Consider the following 12,592-nt stretch of genomic DNA (forward strand, 5'->3'; position numbering starts at 1 on the left):
TATACCTGTTCAATCCTTTTTATTGGAAAATAATATTTTTGGACGGATTGATTAGATATTTTGTAGGTAAGGTTAGGGGTTAGCTTGTCCTTTTTTATGCAACAATTGCACCGTTAAATCGAGATTTTTACATGGAACCTGCGGGAATCGAACCGCCCCTTGTGGCAGACGTGCTACTTTCCAAGCTAACTAGGCTGGCTGGTTCCTTATTATTTAGTAAATCAAAATACAGGCTAATTAATTAATATGGACCTACACAAAATTACAGAGTCAACCATCAAGTTGGTTATGAAAAATCAAAGGTAGGTATCCACTATTGTGAAGGGATACATAACTCGTGCCCTATGGAGGTAATAAAGGCATGTCTATGTCCTTTTTTCCAACTGACAAGGCTCACAATGGTACAAAAAAGCCTGGATTTCTATTTAGATTCGATGGTATACATTTCCATTATTGGAGTGTACCTGCTTCCTGCCCAGTCATATTCACTCTTTTGCTTCATGCATGAATAAACAAGCAGGGCCTTTCTAAGCCTATAACCAGGCCCGGGGGGTCAACTCCAAAAATGGGCCCCTCTTTGCAACAATTTTTTTTAAACAAGAATACTCATGGCCGAGTCCACAAGGTGAGTTTAAATTCCTTGTAGGTTACATACACTCTTGGATTAAGCAATCTGATTGGCTGAAATTCATGAATTTTTCTCATATGAGGAGGTCTCTGGATAAAGGGGGGGAGCGACAGTGACTTGAGAGGATATTGAACTTGCTCACGTGTCGTTTCGAAAGATAAGGGCCTTACAACAAAAAAACTTTTCACTTTCGCAAAAGCTGGACACGGAAGTGTTTATTACCTAGAATATTTAGGTAGGTACCTATTTATTAACTTATTCCTTGGGCCATTTGAAGCCTGCAATCTAGAATGTTTCCCACAACCTAGAATGTTTCCCACATTTATTATACGTATTTCTGGTCTATTGAGACCCATTGTCACACTCTATGATCTCATGAATCTATGCTATTGCTTATTTTATCAAGATCCTGAAAATATTAGTAAAGGGACTTTTCAGTCTCATTCTGGCAGTATAAACAGGGTATATTCTATTCTACTTCTAATAGTCAAAATCTATTTTCTGGTCTATTGAGACCCATTGTCACACTCTATGATCTCAAGAATCTATGCTATTGCTTATTTATCAAGATTCTGAAAATATTAGTAAAGGGACTTTTCAGTCTCATTCTGGCAGTATAAACAGGGTATATTCTATTCTACTTCTAATAGTCAAAATCTATGCGAGTATACAGTCAATATTGAAAGCCATCATTACTCTACTTCCCACATTAAGTCCGCTCAAAGGTTGCAATAATTCATGTAATCTAGATTTTGCAAATTTATAGACTGAGTAACTCAGATATTCTAACCAGGTAATATTACCTTGACTATCGAACACATTAGCAGAATTATAGCACAACTTTTCGAACAATAATGCAAGGTCGTAATAAATAACAGGTCACGCTACACGCTGGGGCTTTCGAAAGCGTCAGCGAATTCGAGCATCAAAGCATATAGCTTTCTAGAAACGAATTTCCGCGCATTCCTCGATTCTCGATATATTTAGAAAGCAGGAAATTCAGCAGTGTTGATGTTATTATTTTCATAAATCCCCCATTCGAATGAGCATACCCATTATAATTTGACGCTGTACATGTTAGTTATAATCTAATAATAGACTAGGAAAGTTAACCACTAGACGAGGTTATTTTATACAGCTTTATTAAGCTTTACTATGAGGTCAAATTCTCATGCTTATAAAAGGTATACCTGAGTTGCATCTGTCGGAATTGAACCAAATTCTTTCTGAATAGTAAATGAGAAATTTAACCACTTTGATGATTAAGTATTCACCAACTGAAGAGCTTTATTAAGCTTTACTATGAGGTCAAATTCTCATGCTTATAAAAGGTATAACTGAGTTGCATCTGTCGGAATTGAACCAAATTCTTTCTGAATAGTAAATGAGAAATTTAACCACTTTGATGATTAAGTATTCACCAACCTGAGGGTTACCTACCAGATTATGGTAATTCCTACGTTTGTAATTACGACCTGGTTAAACTTTTTTCCAATGAACAAACTTTACAGACTAAAATTAAAAATCCAGAACAAGTATTTTGTCTTTTCCGTTTTCACCGCGTTTTCCTTTAACATTAAATTTACACATCCAGAATAATTTAATTTAAGATATTGTAAAAGTTAGGGTAAAAGTCAAATAAGCATCATTCAATAGGATAAGGAAAGTCGTGTGATGTTTACACCAGATTTTTCTTCTTCTTATCCTGCCAATTTTGCCAATTGCACCTCCCTTCCCTCCTCCTCCGCTTAAGGCTGTCTTTTCAAAAACATCCGTTTAGATTAGAGGTTTTGGTTAGTACCTACTGGAAAATATAATTAAATATTTATATCGGAGTTATTTGTAGGTTGGTGTAGTTAGCCTTAGTTAAAAACTTACTTTTCATGCAAAATATAATAATAGAAAATAAAGTGGAATGTGATGGAATTATAGGAAGGAAACGAAATGTAACACGCAAAATGTTAAGGTCGAGACACAAAAGGTTAAGGTTGGGAGGTTAAGACTTCGGAAATTTACTTTTAAAGAAAGGAAAGCTCAGTGTGTGAGAGAAAGATAGAGATAAAGGGAGAAAGAGAGGGGGCTTAAAATATCGGCACATATGGTCAAAACTTACTTTTCATGCAAAATATAATAATAGAAAATAAAGTGGAATGTGATGGAATTGTAGGAAGGAAACGAAATGTAACACGCAAAATGTTAAGGTCGAGACATAAAAGGTTAAGGTTGAGAGGTTAAGACTTCGGAAATTTACTTTTAAAGAAAGGAAAGCTCAGTGTGTGAGAGATAGAGATAAAGGGAGAAAGAGAGGGGGCTTAAAATATCGGCACATATGGTATAATGAAATTCAAATAAAACACTTTTGAGAAAAAGATAATAAGTTGGGAAGGCAAAAGAAAACTGAAAGGGGTTTTTACCTTTTCCTTATGAAAGCGAAAGTTGAATCCAAAAATACAAACAGTCACATTTTCTATCCATATTTTCCAGCTTGCTAGCACGCGCTTGTATTTTAATTTATTGTTAAGCACAAAAGTGTGTAAGGAAATTAACTATTGAAAAATAAACGAATATTCCATGTAGGTAGGTAATTTACGTGAAAATATTTTGCATTTTTTCAGCTTTGAAATTTTCAAAGGATATAATATGAAGGAAAGAAGAATTTTGCTAATAAAAGGTAAAATAATTAAAATTACGGTAGCGAGAGCTTTAGAAAAACTTTTGATTACAGTGAAGCAGGAATAGGTAGATTTTCTTCTTTTGTGTTTTTACGAGAAGTTTGGGAAGTTCTTACACTGTTGCGTCACATTGTTGTCGAAATACCAACCATGGTCAATTTTGTTTATTTTTAGTACCCTAACCTTTTCCTTGTCTTTCTTTTTCTCCTCCTCCCCCTCCAATTAGGTACTTCCTTATTTTCTTTCTGTTATTCTTTTCGTCCTACATGCATTTTGCTCCAATTTTCCTAATTGCCGTTAAAAAAGTAACTGCCATGTTCGATAACAACTTACTAACAACCAGCAATAATTGACTGATTTTAAAAGTCCATAAAGTTCAAATGTTAAATCAGTGAAGCAGGAATAGGTAGATTTTCTTCTTTTGTGTTTTTATGAGAAGTTTGGGAAGTTCTTACACTGTTGCGTCACATTGTTGTCGAAATACCAACCATGGTCAACGTTGTTTATTTTTAGTACCCTAACCTTTTCCTTGTCTTTCTTTTTCTCCTCCTCCTCCCCCTCCAATTAGGAACTTCCTTATTTTCTTTCTGTTATTCTTTTCGTCCTACATGCATTTTGCTCCAATTTTCCTAATTGCCGTTCAAAAAGTAACTGCCATGTTCGATAACAACTTACTAACAACCAGCAATAATTGACTGATTTTAAAAGTCCATAAAGTTCAAATGTTAAACTTTTCCCCCCGTTTTTTCGGTCGAATAAATATTGAATAATGAGCTTACGTAATGGCGAAACAATGGTAATTCCTCCTCCTCCTCCTCCTCCTCCTCCTCCTCCTCCTCCTCCTGTTATCTTTTTCTTCCCTCAGAACTCTTCACGTGCGAAATCCGTCCGTGCTTTTTTTTTCTTCCTCACAAAATACCTACATGAAACCGTTTTTATTAACTCTCCTTCCACGTGAAGCGAAATTCGAAGACAGAGGAGAATTTTCTGTTATTCTTTTCGTCCTACATGCATTTTTCTCCAATTTTCCTAATTGCCGTTCAAAAAGTAACTGCCATGTTCGATAACAACTTACTAACAACCAGCAATAATTGACTGATTTTAAAAGTCCATAAAGTTCAAATGTTAAACTTTTCCCCCCGTTTTTTCGGTCGAATAAATATTGAATAATGAGCTTACGTAATGGCGAAACAATGGTAATTCCTCCTCCTCCTCCTCCTCCTCCTCCTGTTATCTTGTTCTTCCCTCAGAACTCTTCACGTGCGAAATCCGTCCGTGCTTTTTTTTCTTCCTCACAAAATACCTACATGAAACCGTTTTTATTAACTCTCCTTCCACGTGAAGCGAAATTCGAAGACAGAGGAGAAAGAGAAGAAAAAAATAGGGGAAAGGAAAATGGAAGAGGGAAGAGTAGGAGAGAAAAATATAGGAGAAAGAGGTAGCGAGAGGGTAAAAGAAAGGTAATAAAATGCTTTATTTACCCTTTCATCCCTTTTCGATGGAAAAAAAAAGTTCCCAAGTGAATCGAAAAATGTTGTTTGCTGACGACGCACAGCTTATGTGTCGAATTTGATCTGAAGAGCAGCTCAAGAGGCAGACAAGAGAGTGGGATGAAAAAGGGAGAAAGCGTTGAGAAGGGAAAGGAAGATGGGTGAGAAAAAAAAGGCGAGACAAGGAAATGCGGGAATGATAGAAAGAGGAAAGATTATGAAAAATAGAATAAAATATAATAGAATAAAATACTTTGTTTACAGTGCACGTGTGAGTGAGAATAGTCCCTTTATCCCAGCAGTCAATTCTGGTACCTACCTACCTACCACCTAGACGAGCATAGAGCGTAGATAATTTAAGAGCTTCTCAGAAAAACGAGGCCCGCTTACGTCCAATGTAATGGGGATCAAAATCTATATATATTTTTTTTCATTATGTATTATAAAATAGATTTCATAAAAAAAAAAAGTTATAAGTTGGATCAACCTAGTATTAGGGTTCTCAATTTCTCATGACCGCTGCAGAGTTCCCCCGCTAAAAAGCGAGGGATATCCTTTGGGCGAGAAAGGCAGCGGCCCTTCTGTCTTATAATCGAAATAAAAACATGTTAGTAATGTCATGTGTTCAAACAATTCTGTCATATTTCCCCAAAATTGGAGAAACCTTTGGTAGTTTTGGAGATAGAAACAGACTGTAGGAAAAATCGTCAACGCAATTCGAATAATAAATAAATACCTAAATAAATAGGTAAATAACTGCGTAAATAGTTAACTAGGGACGAAGCATTAGGAGGGGGTTTACAAGAGAAAATAATTGGCGAGAAATGCCTTCTGGTACATATCACCCTGGTGTTTGGTTGATTATAAAATTTGTATGGTCGCCTGAACACTTGCAATTCGAATAATAAATAAATACCTAAATAAATAGGTAAATAACTGCGTAAATAGGTAACTAGGGACGAATCATTAGGAGGGGGTCTACTAGAGAAAATAATTGGCGAGAAATGCCTTCTGGTACATATCACCCTGGTGTTTGGTTGATTATAAAATTTGTATGGTCGCCTGAACACTTGAACTGAATATGCAATGCGCCACATTTTCAGAATATTGCTCATCGTTGCATACCAACATTCGTGGGTCGAATTTGAATAATTCGAGAACCTGAGGTTGAGTTTAGATTTCATAATAATGGAGCAGTTGCAAATGGGTAAAAAATATAAATGAATGGTCGATTCCTATGTAAAAAGTTGGGTAAAATCCAAATCTGAGGTCAAAACTCCGAAAAAATAACTGTAAAAGGTCGAAAATTCAAATTTTATGTTCCGTTCTAATGAAAGAGTTCAAATATGTGTGACGTCAGACTTTACGCAGTTGTTTTTTTCGTCCGTTAGGTAGCGCCACTATGCAAGCGCGCTAGCGGAGGAGCAGAAAGAAAACGTTGCCTGCGAGGGAGCTTTGCTCGGGACATTTGATGTGACGTCATCGCCTACGGGAGCGTATGCCGTGACGTCAAAGTTTACCATATTTACCGGTATTTTTTTAAATCGATTTATCTCGGGATCTAGAAGTGGTAGGAGAAAAAGAAAAATTCCGTTGGTCCTCATTTTTCCTGCTCTATGACTTTGAAACATCACCCAAGTAAGCGCAACTGCTCGTACATGCCTACATATTTTGGATTTCAATATGTAGGCATGTAGGTACCTAATTATTGTGAAATCAAAAATATGTAGGCAATAATGCGTATGAAATTGTCAGAATGGGACAGTTATGGGTACCTACTCGTACATGCCTACATGTTTTGGATTTCAGTATGTAGGCATGTAGGTACCTAATTATTGTGAAATCAAAAATATGTAGGCAATAATGCGTATGAAATTGTCAGAATGGGACAGTTATGTAGAATGTAGATACCAAAAGGTCACTTATTTACGCAGGTAATTTTCAAATTAATATTTCTACCTGCTAGAATGTATAGGTAATTTCATTTTATTCGGAGAACAAGGTCACTTATTTACGCAGGTAATTTTCAAATTAATATTTCTACCTGCTAGAATGTATAGGTAATTTCATTTTATTCGGAGAACAGTTACGTTTCAATTTAGAATAGAATATACATTTAGAATAGAATATACCTTGTTCATCCTGCTGGGATAGGACTGAAAAGTCCCTTTACCCCCGCAGTCTAACCAAGATTTTAATGTATTTCATCTTCATTTTATATTAACACCATTTCCAAATCCTACCCTGGGACTCAATTTGTTAGGTTTATATTAGACATCCTATGTATTAACATTATTCTTACCGTTTCTATTATTACTGGATACTAGGTATTTGTGTTTTCCTGGATGAAGAAAGAGGTAAGAGAGAAGAAGAGGGCAATAGAGAAGACATAAAGGGAGAGAAAGAGAGGAAAGTACCTATGTGTGTACAAAACGACTGTAGATACAATTGAGAACACTCTAGCCTTCTTTATTTTCTTTATCTCGTATCTCACTCTCTCTTTCTTATTCCAAAATGGACTGTTATCGTACAATGGTATGAACAGGGGGTGATAATTATAATGGACTTACACGAACATTGAAAAAAAAACTAGGTGTTTCACCGCCTGTTTTGTAACGATGAAACATCTGTTATATTGGACTACACTGGTGAAAGAAGACTATCTGAAGACTTTACACACCTGAGCACGAAGCCCGTATCCGTCTGTGTCGTAGCATGCCTACCTCGTAGTATGTCTCTCATCAGATGGGAGAGAAGAGACACAATTCAGGTGTCTGGGAATCGAATCGGAACCTTCTACATGGCAAGCACGCGAGTTACAGCTGGTTCAACCCTGCCTCTGAAAAAGAATACTGGCCGTGGACAAAGTACTAGTTTGACCCCCTAACAAAGTCTTATCTGATACAAATATGTCCTGAAAACCTTGTTGACGTGTCTATTATGGATAAATTGGAAAAAGAAGAATTAGGAGAAGAAGAAGAAAGAAGAAGAAAAAGAAGAAGAAGAAGAAGAAAAGGAAAGAGGAATAAGAAAAAGAAGAAGAAGAAAAGGAAAGAGGAAGCAGAAAAAGAAGAAGAAAAAAGAAGAAGGAGAAGAAGAAAAGGAAAGAGGAAGCAGAAAAACAAGAAGAAAAAAGAAGAAGAAGGAGAAGAAGAAAAGGAAAGAGGAAGAAGAAAAAAAAGAAAAAAGAAAAGAGGAAGAAGAAAAAGAAGAAAAAAGAAAAGAGGAAGAAGAAAAATAAGAAAAGGAAAGAGGAAGAAGAAAAAGAAGAAAAGGAAAGAGGAAGAAGAAAAAGAAGAAAAGGAAAGAGGAAGAAGAAGAAAGGAAAGAAAAACGCTGCCAACACATTTAACAACGAGCACAAAAAGACGTACACGATAACGGTGATAACATCTGCTTCAAACTTCACACAAATGAGTTTCCTTTGAAGTGAAGGGGTGTGGGAATTCATTATGACCCCTAAATACTCCACAACTTTCCCCAAATTACCTATTCCTGAGGAGTGTTCCACGAATGAAATCTCAATTGGAACACACCGCACGCAAAAAAAAAACTCGTAGCATTCGGCTGGGATTGAACCCACGCCCTCCTGTTTACCAGATGGGCGCCTTGACCACTACACCACCAAGGCAGAAATATTTTGCATTTTTTCAGCTTTGAAATTTTCAAAGGCTATAATATGAAGGAAAGAAGAATTTTGCTAATAAAAGGTAAAATAATTAAAATTACGGTAGCGAGAGCTTTAGAAAAACTTTTGATTATTTCTTATTGTAATTTTTAAGATCACAAGATTAAAAAAGACGAAAGAACCATGGAATAGACTTGTAAAAAATAGATTATATCTAACTATGAATTACTTACACTTAGAAAATGTATATTTTACAAAGAGGATATGATTAAATAATTTTTAGGTAACTCGATTAATTTCTTAAAATGTAGAGGTAAATAAAAGGTTAATAGAATTATAATAAAAAATACACTTCTAACTATTTTATTAACTAATTCACATGAGGATTACGACAATTAATTAACTTTTTTCATTCAAAATAAAGACAAATATACACCACCGTTTTTTTCTCCTTTCCAGAAAATTTAAAATTCGTAAATTTTCATTTTCAAAGGATATGAGAGAGGAATTTCGAAACGAAAGCACGGAAACACGCCAAGCGGTCGCGAGATTCGAATTTGAAATGAGCGAGCGAAATTTATGGCTGAGAATTTATATGAAACTTGGAGGGGAAATTACTTTAAGGTAGGGTTGAGAACACCTTTAGTTGTTTCTATTTTGGAGGGCTTTGGGGGTTTCGTGCATTTGGGATTAAGGCTTAAGGCCTCACTTTCGACGTTCCTTAAGGATCGACTTATTCCCAAACATGACTTAGAGTAGAGGTTATTTCTTCGAATTTCGAAATGGAAATAAATGTCGGGACAATAGTCGGGCCCGAAGAGGACTGAAAAGCACCGGAGAGTCTAATTAGGAATGAAACACGAGCACATTACTACTTCGTATCTATTTCTGTTCTCAAGTGTCGCGAATCATGGTAGTTAATCTTGAAATCAGCAAATTCTAAACCTTTGGGATCTATGCTGTAAATTTCAGTACCTATAGGTATAGGTTTTATTGTTACGAAATAAAAGAGATAAGAAATAGGAGGAGGAGGAGGAGGAGGAGGAGGAGGAGGAGGAGGAGGGGGACGAGGAAGAATGACACACTTGACTAAAATACACAACTTTACTGATGGAAAAGAGTCAACATGCTTCTTCTTATTTAGTATTAATTAGTACTTGACATGATATCCCGTCTCCAAAGTTTAATAAAAGATCAATGGATTTATAATCATAACATCATGGCATGGGTCTTGAGGGTGGGATTTCCTTACCTCTTAGTTTCTTCTTTTTCAAAGCATCCAAATCTTCCTGTACAGCTTGCACTATTTGCTTGACCACTTTCATGGCAATCTCCTCTTTTCTTTATTCTGCCATCACCATTCGGCTACAGCTGAAATCGCTACAACAACATTAGGAACCTAAGTGGCTGAGTGAGTATCACAACAAGCTTGCATATCGCAGGTCCCGGGTGAGATTCCCGGCAGAGTCGATTTTTTTCGGCTTTGTGCTTGGAATACGGGGTCCACTCAGCCTCGTGAGGAATCAAAAGGAAATTATAGAAATGACAGAAATAGTAAAGAAAGCTCTTGGAAATGCTGTGATTTTCTTCTCCTTCTTTGCCTTTTCCCGTGTACAGACGGGGTCGTCATTTTTCGTCAGCCCCGACTAGGATGATTGCTTTGGGCTGATATTTGGTTTTGGCTACAAATTTTACAAGTGGATGCCTTTCGCACTCAACCTTTGCTATTTCTTTAGCAAGGGAAATTCAGGCTGGTATACTCCCTGTTTAAAGTCCAACAGCCAGACTAAGCTGGTCTACTCCCTCTTTAACGTCCCCCAGCCAGAGAAAGGCTGTCTCTTGGCGTTCATCAAAAAAGAATCCGCTAATACTCACTCTTATTCTTAGTAGCCACCAACTCCTTCGCCCCTCTAGAAATACAGCTGAGGATAAATGGAGAGGGTAGTAGTAACAACCTACAGCTGGAGTAAAGGGACTTTGTAGTCCTTCCTAATAGAGCAATACAAATAAGTAGATTCGTAGAAGCTTAACCATGGGATCCTCTAGGGCTGTTTGCCCCTACACCTAAGCGTCGGAGTAAGCTTTTTCTGTATGGAATTAAGCTAATATAATGTTTAATGTTTTTGTGTTTGTTTAATGTTTTATTTTCTTTATTTAATAAGAACTATTATTACCTGAACCACAGGCGAAGTTGGGTCCTGCGCCAGGGCCAACAGAATGGACACACTCGTATTCAAATGCTGACTCGACCCCATGCCTCCCACGTAACGATGCAAACAGCCCAGTGCCAACGAATGTCCGGTGCGACTCGTCACATCTCGAGCTGACTTGAGACGATCGAATGAGTTCTGAGCGAGTTCAGCCGTGAAGCGAGCGTCGCCTACTGCTTGGGCGAGTCGACCTAATGCCTCGCCTGCTGCACAACGCAACGAGGCTGTGTTGGAACCGAGAGTACCCTGGGAGATAGAAAAATTTCTATTAGAATCCAAGTTATGCTATGTTAAATTATAAAAAATAAATAAAGCACAAATACATATTACTATTACTATGTAAATAAAAATGTAGATTTGCTAGAAATACAGCTGAGGATAAATGGAGAGGGTAGTAGTAACAACCTACTGCTGGAGTAAAGGGACTTTGTAGTCCTTCCTATTAGAGCAATACAAATAAGTAGATTCGTAGAAGCTTAACCATGGGATCCTCTAGGGCTGTTTGCCCCTACAGCTAAGCGTCGGAGTAAGCTTTTTGTGTATGGAATTGAGCTAATATAATGTTTAATGTTTTTGTGTTTGTTGAATGTTTTATTTTCTTTATTTAATAAATAAATGTCTTTTCTTTGTGTTACTGTATCACAACTTTGGTGCTCACTGCAGCATTGTAGGATTTTTCCAAATACATTGTAGATTTGTCTGTACATTGTTTAGAATCGTGTACTTTTTAGTTATTCTTACTCCCTATGCATCCACAATTCCAAAAATCACGATGTAGATTTGTCTGTACATTGTTTAGAATCGTGTACTTTTTAGTTATTCTTACTCCCTATGCATCCACAATTCCAAAAATCACGTTAGAAAAATGTCTGTATGTATGCATGTCTGTCTATCTATTAAATAAATTTTGTCCTCTTTTTACGAGAAAACCGCTCGACCTATTTGGATGAAATTTTTCGTGTTTGTTAAGAACAGTACTGAGGGTGACATATGCTACTTAAAATTGTCACATTCCATCCTAATTCAAAATGGAGGGGCTTCAAAGCCATGCCTCTTACATTGCACTGATCCCGTACAAAGGACGGGTCAACCACTAGTAATAATAGAATGGGGATTCCCGTAAATAAATGTAAAAAAAAAACAACAACAATAATAATAATAATAACAAACTCACTAAAATCAGCGTCGTGGCAGCCTTCTTCACATCTTCCTGGCCGATATTTCCCTTCACATCATTAACATTCTTCAGCGAGCACAGTAGAGCAGCAAACACATTCGTAGTCACTGCATCAGCACGAGCAGACTTGGCGTGCTTGATGTAGTCAGCAAAACAGTCGAGGATTTTGAGACGATGCTTGTTGGAGATCTTCGGGAAGAGGGAGCCGAAGAGGACCACGGAGGCGTCGACAACTGCGATGCCCAGTGGGAGGGGGCCCGGAATAGTTTCACCCTGGAATAGAATAGAATATCCCCTGTTTATACTGCCAGAATGACACTGAAAAGTCCCTTTACTACCATATTTAGTGCAAAAAAAAATTAAACAAATTATTCTCTTAGGACTCATTTTAATGAAAAAGAAAAGAACTCAAACCTCTTTTAGGCCAGGTTATAGTGATATATCTATCCTCCGTGAACCTAATTTTCATATGCTATTTTTTTTATTAATATTTATTATAGTCATATGCTATTAATATACTCAATACTTAGGTACTCACCTCAGGCAAAGCTCTATACAGACAACAGATATCGTGCTCCAACGCTCCCGATCCTGCTACACTGTTAACTATCTGCAGCTGAAAATAGAGGAAAATACGTAGTGACAAAAAATATTACCAGTGTAAAAGATTATTGATACATGGAACTTGATGGCAAAGGAGGCACTTGGTAATGCTGTAATATCCACAAAAGTTGTGAAAAGGCTCTGTTATTTGATTTAATTTTTGATAGTAGGCATTGACACTGTG

General features: G+C 36.8%; 2 protein-coding genes across 2 annotated transcripts in view; both read right to left on the reverse strand.

The window, feature by feature from the left end:
* The window catches only part of LOC113466918, a 77,864-nt gene extending 74,684 nt beyond the window's left edge, over positions 1–3,180 (reverse strand). The window contains exon 1 of the mRNA XM_026822713.1: positions 3,043–3,180. The gene's annotated coding sequence lies outside the window, so the exon portion shown is untranslated. The remainder of the gene's footprint in view (positions 1–3,042) is intronic.
* The window catches only part of LOC113466919 (HEAT repeat-containing protein 5B-like), a 68,737-nt gene that overhangs the window by 54,355 nt on the left and 1,790 nt on the right, over positions 1–12,592 (reverse strand). Inside the window, exons 6-8 of the mRNA XM_026822714.1 lie at positions 12,344–12,421; positions 11,803–12,078; positions 10,593–10,874 (exon numbers count right to left, since the gene is read on the reverse strand). Of these exons, the coding sequence (XP_026678515.1) occupies positions 10,593–10,874; positions 11,803–12,078; positions 12,344–12,421 (636 nt within the window). The remainder of the gene's footprint in view (positions 1–10,592; positions 10,875–11,802; positions 12,079–12,343; positions 12,422–12,592) is intronic.

This window comes from Diaphorina citri, unplaced genomic scaffold (genome assembly GCF_000475195.1).
Source record: "Diaphorina citri unplaced genomic scaffold, Diaci psyllid genome assembly version 1.1 scaffold358, whole genome shotgun sequence".
Lineage (NCBI taxonomy): Eukaryota > Metazoa > Arthropoda > Insecta > Hemiptera > Psyllidae > Diaphorina > Diaphorina citri.